This window comes from Aethalodelphis obliquidens, unplaced genomic scaffold (assembly GCF_003676395.1).
Source record: "Aethalodelphis obliquidens isolate GAN/ISIS:26980383/991018 unplaced genomic scaffold, ASM367639v1 scaffold21, whole genome shotgun sequence".
Classification (NCBI taxonomy): Eukaryota; Metazoa; Chordata; class Mammalia; order Artiodactyla; family Delphinidae; genus Aethalodelphis; species Aethalodelphis obliquidens.
Window position 1 is genome coordinate 26,679,070 of NW_020837965.1, and position 7,553 is coordinate 26,686,622.

Here is a 7,553-nt window from a genome sequence, read left to right on the forward strand (position 1 = left end):
AAGGGGAGAGTGCACAGAGATTTATCGGCAGCAGGAGGGGCTGGAAGGAGTACTCTTAACTTTTCTGGGTGTTAAGCTTAATTATTTAGGTTGAGCCTTAGATTTTGACAAGACCCCAACTCTGGGAAAGGTGTGAAAGTTAGAACTTCTGAAACCAAGCAGAACATCTTCACAGATTTGGGGAGAAAGGTAGAGAGAGTCCAGATGCTGGGAATGGATCCCTGCAGAAAGCCTCTAGCCAGACTTGGGAACTGGGATTTTTGTCATCCAGTTAACACGTGAAAAGCCTCAACCCTCAGCAGGGTCAAAAAGCCTTGCTTCTCCAAGCTGAAATTCTGTCCCCTGTTCATTGGAAACCTCACAGGCAGCAAGATGACTTCTTGCCAATGAAAAGATCGTTTTCTTTGTTACCTGTGAAGTGAGTACATGCGTGCCCCCAAGGGTGCTTTATGGGGCTTTGGTGTAGAGGCACCACGCAGCTCCAAGTAGAAATGCGGGATGAAGGACCTTCCAGGCAACTGCCACCAGTTCAGCTACCGATAAGAGCAGCAGGTCCTGCACACTGGAGGTCTAAGATGTTCTGAAAAGTCAGAGCAGTGAAAAGAGCCCAGGACTTGGAACTGGGTGGGCTCACTGGTGCTGACGCCTGAGCCAGTTCAGTTTCCACCCCAGGGGTGGGGAGAGGCTCACCCAGAGCAAATGGGGGTGGTGGCGGTGAAGCCCTGCAGCCCTCAGTGGTCTCCCACCAACTGGGACACATTAGAGTGTTTTTTTTTAAACCACTCAAAAAAAGAATTTGTTTCAGCTATTTATATAAGTAATATGTGTTCGCTGTAGGAAATTTGGAAAATAAAGTATAAAGAAGGAAATCACCTGTTACCCCACCACCCACAGCTGACTGCTGCTGTTCAGGATTTTTCCATACATGTTCTGTGTGGGATCCCAAGAGTACAAGCTGTTTTATAACCTGCTTTTACACTTCTGCTTTTTCTAATCACGTCACCGTCTCACTGAGCTCTCCACGTTGCTGTCGAGGCCCGCGCGGCGCCACGTCGAGGGAGGGAGGTGGCCTGGTTTTTTAACAACCCTTTATTGTTGGAGGCCTGACCAGCTGTTCCCTGTTCTAAGTGACTGCATCTCTTCGTTATCTCTGTAGGGCAATGGTTCTTGAAGCAGCTGAGGGCCAATTTGCCCCCCCCCCCCCCGGGGACATTTGGCAATGCCTAGAGACATTTTCTTTCCATTGTGGCAGTCGGGGTGGGTGATACTGCTGGCATCTAGAGGTTGGAGGCTGGTGATAGTGCTGAGCGCCCGGCAGTACCCAGGGACCGCCCCCCATCCTCCCGCCAGCCGGCTGTCGGTGGAGAAGTTTCTTGGCTGGGCCCTGGCTGCAACACAGGTGTGATGCTCTCACTGGTGCTGATCGGAGCAAATAGTGTGTATCGTCATGTGGTGGGGCATTTCTTAGACCTTCCGTGTTTGACCGTGGTTTCAGGAAAATTAAAACCACCCTGTTTAGAGGTCTCTTGAATCCAGAGGAAAGGGGGAGAGGTTGTAGGGATTGTGGCTGAAGGGTCCATGGACTGCTGAGCAGAGGTGCCCTTGCTGAGTGTATAGTCAGCTCTGTCTTGTCCTAAAAAAGAATTAATGCAGCTTACAGCTTACAAGCGTGCATTCAGGACAGCCAGGTAAAATAAATGAGAAAGTGAGAAGTAAAAGTGAGGCAAAGGGAAAACGGTGGAGAGGAAAACGAGCGGCCTAGGGAAGCAGCAGTGGGTTTGAGATGGCGTAGCTCTGAGCCTGTGGAAGACGCTTCCCCCCAGGGTCCCAGGGAGCTGTGCCCGCCCTGCTCGATCGACCAGGTTTCCGAGAGCCCAGGTGCTGTGTGTGCCCCACCCCAGCTGCAGGCGAGGGCAAGAGGGCGAGGCTTCGGCCTCTCAGAGGGAGTTGGCTTCCCTGCGCCAAGCCCTGAGAGGCCTGCGCAGGTGGTGAAAGGGAAGTGCTGGAACGTTCTCTTTATCAGGAAGTGACGTGCCTGCCTGACCAGGGACCTCAGGTACCCGTGCACACGGGAGGGTGGCTTCAGGACAGTCATTCCTGAGCCTGCGCCCCCGGGCTCAGTCCAGGCGGTGGTGAGGGGGCCTGAGCAAGCAGGAGGTCCTTCAGCTGGAGGGAGCACGGGCAAGGGCCCCGGGGTGGGCGCAGGCAGACAGGCCAGGAACCCTGCTGACCCCTCGGATGGTAGCGACACAGCCGGACTGGGCAGCCCCTGGACCAGCTGGGGGAGGCCTCCCACTGTTCCTGCTCTCTCCTGAGCTGCCCTCAGCCTCCCCTCTCTGCAGGGCGACGCCTTCACAGGAGGGGCACACCTCCTGTGCCTGTCACAGCCCTTTTTACCCTGCGTCTCCAGACTCTACGAAGCACTGTATGGCCTGGCCCAGCCCACACTGGCGGGAGGGGGACAGTGGCTGGAGGAGGAAGCTGAGAAAAGGGGCCCCCTGCCTGGTGTGTGCCCCTGACCTGGAACTTCATGGCAACAGGGCCAGCCCAGAACTGGCCTCTGGCCCCCAGGCCAGTCAGGGACCCCAAGAGTGGGTGCAGAGACCCCTTCTCTGCCAGTCTTCTGCACCTGGGGGCCTGCCCCCTCTTATGCCCAGCCTATCCAGGTGTTCACTCACCCAACCTCTGGGCCCATGCCCCCTTCCCTGGCAAAGGCTCCTGAGAGCCCTCCCCAGCCTGGACACTGCCTGGATGGGCCCCTCAGACCAAGCCTGGCCACCGAGGCAGATGCCAGGGCGCACCTCCTCCTCCACTGCCGCCCCACCAACCTGCTTGTCCTGGGCCTCGGGGTCCGGGTTGACAAGCTGCCCCTGGGACGTGAGCGCCCCCAATGGGGGCTTAGTGGGCAAGACTGCCCAGTCCAGGGCGTGGAGGCCATGCCTGGCTTCTCCCAGGTGCAGGATAACCTCAGGAGGACTGTGTGGCTGATGCATGGGGAGCTGGGCATCGCAGACCCCGATGGGGTTGAGGAAAGGAAGGACAGAGGCGGCCCTGGCCAGCAGGGGGCAGCACAGACTGTCCGCAGAGCTGAGGAGCTGGCGAAGGAAGACGGGCCCAGGACCCCGGCTGGCTCACCCGTCCCACCTAGGGTGCCCACCCATGATGGGGACCCCCGAGTGAGACCAGATGGGGACAGCAGCAGCCAGGAGGTGGCTGGAAAACAGACCAGAAAGCCATGTCCCAAACAGCCCCAACCTCCCTCCTGCTTGGGGACCCTCTGGTGGGGGCCTGCCATGGGGGGGCCCAGGGACTGGGGCACCTGAGGGTTCTGGAGAGGAGGCTGCAGGGAGGAGGGGGACTGACGGGGCCCTGGGGCTTCCTGGAAGGGGCTGGAGGGCTAGGCTAGGAGTGGGCGAGGGGACAGTTCAGCCTAATGGGAGGCTGGGAGGGAAGGAAGGGGAGGAGAGACATTATTTAGGAGCTGGAGTAGGTGTTGGGGTAGGCGAGGGAGCAGCTGCCTGCAAGAAGAAGAGGAAGAGGGTTTGGGGGGAAAAGGTATCAAGTTTCTGGGCTCCTGCCCTCCCCCCAGCGTCCACAGCTCCCCCAGGCTACAGGATGGGGCTCAGCAAAGTGCCAGGCTCCACGCCCCAGGGCCCAAAATCCTTTGGATGCTCAGGCTGGGGCTCTGCCACCCTGGAGCTCCTCCCCCTTCTTGCCCCTCCCCCACCAGCCCACCCCAGGCCTGCAGGGAAGCCAAGTAGACAGGATGGCGGAGAGACTCAGGGAACAGGACTAGGTGGGTACAGCAGGGTGCCTGCCTCCTGATTACTTACTGTCCCAGCTTACAGTGAAGCACAAAGGGCAGACCCAAGACTCAGGCCTCAGAGCCTGGCTGCTGAGCCCTGGGCTGCCCCTGGAAAGGGGAGGCACCACTCAGACTTGGGGCAGGCCAAAACCCTAGTTTATTTCAGCATCAGCAACATCTCAGCCATCACAGAAGTTAACTCTACCAAGGGCGACAGAAGTCTCTACAGCAAGGTTAAGGGCTCAGCCACCAAATGGCGAGCCTCAGGGGTGCATGGTGGGCACTGCCCGGACAATAAGTTAGGAAGCAGCAGGGCTGGAGATGGCGGCAGATGCAGGCCAGGGCTTCACTTCTGGGCAGGCACAAGGTCATCGATGGCCTTGCCCTGCTCCAGCCGCTGCTCCATCTTAATGAGCAGCTTCACGCCGTCCACCACCATCTGCACCAGCTCCACCTCCGAGAAGCCCAAGCGGTCTGCGTTGGAGACGTCAAAGATCCCGCCCACGGCAGCCGTGTCCACACCGCCTGGGGAGACAGCCAGGTCAGCAGGCCTGGGTGGGGGAGGGTGGGCTGCTCCGGCAGAGAGGGGTGCCTGCAGGCGCCCCACCCCACTCACCTGTGCCTCGCTTCTGAAGCCGCAGCCGCTTGAGCACCTCCGGGAACTTCTCGTGCTTGCCCAGGTGGGGCAACTTGATGTGCACCCCTGCCCGCAGCCCTGTGCCCAGGTTAGACGGGCAGGTGAGGATGTAGCCCAGGTGAGGGTTCCACATGAATTCGTAGTTCTTAGACTTGAAGAGCGTTTCAATCTGGAGGTGGAGGTGTGAGAGGGGAGGCCTGGCTGAGACATGCCCCAGGGGACCAGCTGAGACCCGGGAGCCCCCCGGCAAGACCCTGAGGCAACTGAGACCTGGACTCCCCAGGAGGTTAATGGGGCACCTACATCTCTGCCTGAACCGGGGGGCCTGGCCCTGCCCCCTCCCTGGCACCCAGCCCCCACTGTGCCAGCCCAGGTGGCGGGGGCCAGGCCTGACCTGGGTGAGGCCATTGCAGAAGCGGGTGAACACCTCCTTCATCTTGCCTCCCTTCTGCATGGAGATGACCCGCAGGTGGTCCTCCTCATTGATCCACACCAGGAAGGTCTTATTGTCATTGTGCCTGGGGGAGGGGCACAGTCAAGCCTCCTCCCTGGACTGTGGTCTCAGGGCACATCCAGAAAAAAAACTCTAGGGGGTCCCCAGAGCAGAGGCACTTCCCAGGTCCCTGGGGTGCTCATCCCAGCTGTACCCAGGAGTGGGGGCCGCTGCCCGGACTCCAGCCCCGTCAACAGCCTGGGGGCACGGAGGGAGGCCAGGACAGCTCAGAGAGGGGACAGAAAGAGAGGCCTGAGCTGCTTCCCCAGCTTGCCCATCAGGTACTGTGTGGTCCCCACCAAGGGGATAAGGGGCAGAGGCAGCCAGCACAGCCCCCCTACAGGGGGATGGGCTGTAGCTGGGCGCGGAAGCCCCAGGATACACGCACAGTGTGAACAGGAGCTTGTAAGCCCTCCTCCCCCACCGCCCACTCGAGGAAGCGTCTGCGTCACCCAGCACCTGACTGACTCCCCGCGGGGAAGCGGGTGGGAAAGGAGAGAAAACAAGAAGCTCCAGCTCCCCAGAGGGGGGTGGAGGAGGAAAGCCAACACGACTGCTCCCCCCACCTCTAAGATCCTGAGAGGCTGAGGCCTCTACTAGCCGGGGTCCTTCACTTACCTTCGAGGTGAGGTCACCTGCAAGGAGGCCTGGGTGGCACCAAACCCATCCCAGGAGCGCGGCCCCTCCCTCTTCCTCCTCGGCCTCGCCAGGGAGAGGACGAAGTGGGGGAGTGGGGACCCGCGGGAGGGGGGTTGGGGAGTACGCACCAGATGCCGCGGGCATCCGGCCAGTCGCGGGCCATGCCTGAGGCCAGCAGCAGGGGCGACACAGGCTTATCGAAAAGGAAGTGGTCGTCGATGAGCTGCTGCTGTTCCGCTTCGGTCATGCTTTTGAGCGCATAGTACCTCCCCGCCAGGTCACCGTCCAGGCTCGACAGGGCTGCGGAGGGGCGCGCTCAGGAGGACAAACGGGTGGGCTCCTGTCCCACACCGCCACCACCCCTAGCGACACGGATCCGCCCCACCTCCCCATGCCCGCTCGGCTTGGCTGGAGTCCAGTCCTCCCGGTCTGGGCGGCGGGCCGAGCCGGTGACCCGGCCCAAGCCGACCCTCGCCGGGCCCCAGGACGCTGTAAGCGCGGGGCTGGGCCTCGGTCCCTCCGGGAAACCGGAGCCAGAGCGCAGATAAGAGCGCGGCGTCGGCGGCGGCTCGGGTGACTAGTAAACAAGCCGGCAGGGGCCGGGACCGGGACCGGGACCGTGGCCCGGCCGGCCCGACCCTTACCTTCGATGGCAAGCTTCTCGATGGCGCGGCGCTCCCCGCGGCTGCAGTGCGGGGGGAGGCAGAAGCCGCGGATGCTGCGGCCCGTGCGCACCCGCGAGCTCAGCACGTAGTTGGGGTCCAGGTCGTCGCCGCCCTGGGGGCCAAGCAGAGGTGAGCTCCGGGAGACCCCTCCCCAGGCCGACCCGCCGCCCCGGGCCGCCCGGCACCTGCAGGTTGTCGGGGTTGAGGTCGGTCTTGTGCTCGTCTGTGGGCTTATAGCCGCCGTGCCGATCCTCAATGATGGGGTCAAAGAGCTCCTTGAACACGTCGTACGACTCCTCGTCGCCAGCCACGCAGCCCACGGTCATAATATAGGGGTGGCCTGTGGGGGGGCCGCGGAGTGGGGACAGTGACGTCACTGCCAGGCCTCAGCGAGCCGCCGAGGACCCCGCGGCTGTGCGCGGGAAGAGGGCGCCCGGACTTTGGCCCGAGGGGGACTGGCATGGGGGGGGGGCTCTGGGCCCTAGCCGCGGGTTGTCCCGCGGATACGGCGCTGGCACCCTGACCCCGGGACTGGTGTGCGCGTACCTGGGTTGTCCACGCCAGTCTGGATGACGTCGTCCAGCGTGAAGCCGCTCGGCGTGCTCTTAGCGCGCAGCTCGGCGTACAGCTCGGGGGTCAGTACCTTGGCCATGTGATTGTTGTGGCCACTGAGGTCGGGGTACTCGTCCTCGGCCGGGAAGCGCAGCTTCAGCGTGTTGTGGCTGTTGGAGAAGGGCATGGCGGCGGCGGGCTGCGGGGAGACGCGGGGGTCAGCGGGCACCCGAGGCTCCGGGCCTCCTGGGGACCTGCTAACCACCCAGGGACCCGGGCACCGGTCGCCCGGGACGCGGCCAAGGTCAGCGGGGTCGGCACTGCGCGCAGGGGGCTACCACATCGCCCAGGACCCCCGGCCTGGCGCCCGCTCCAGGCGGCGGGCCCCTGCGTGCCGGGAGCGCGCGACGCCGCGGCCCCCGAGCCCCCTCCATGCGCAGCGCCCCTGCCCCGGTGCCCCACGACCCACCCCCACACCCCCGCCCTCGGGCCCACTCACTGAGCAGCCGGGCGGGGGCGGGGGTTCTCGGTCGGTCGGCAGCTCAGGGCGCGGCGCAGGCGAACAGCGGCCGCTCCGCGCTCCCGCGGCTCTTAAGGGGCACGACGCGGGCCTCCCATTGGCCGCTATTTATAGCCCATTCATTCCATTGGGCCGCGCTACGGGATTGTGACGTCGCTTTGTCCGCCGCACGCAGCCCCCCAGAGCCCCCCGCCCCAGGCAGCCCACCCCGACTATCCCCTCGCCGGAACCCCGCGCAGCCC

The 7,553-nt window shown here is 63.0% G+C and overlaps 1 protein-coding gene across 1 annotated transcript; it reads right to left on the bottom strand.

The window, feature by feature from the left end:
• Positions 1-3,939: 3,939 nt before the first annotated feature.
• CKB (creatine kinase B) lies at positions 3,940-7,404 on the bottom strand. The gene is made up of 8 exons (XM_027120678.1): positions 7,291-7,404; positions 6,786-6,990; positions 6,425-6,579; positions 6,219-6,351; positions 5,703-5,874; positions 4,837-4,960; positions 4,422-4,611; positions 3,940-4,330 (listed from the first exon to the last, which is right to left on the bottom strand). Exons 2-8 carry the CDS (start codon positions 6,976-6,978, stop codon positions 4,152-4,154), a joined length of 1,146 nt encoding a protein of 381 aa, XP_026976479.1. The 5' UTR covers positions 6,979-6,990; positions 7,291-7,404; the 3' UTR covers positions 3,940-4,151.
• Between the last annotated feature and the right edge of the window lie 149 nt (positions 7,405-7,553).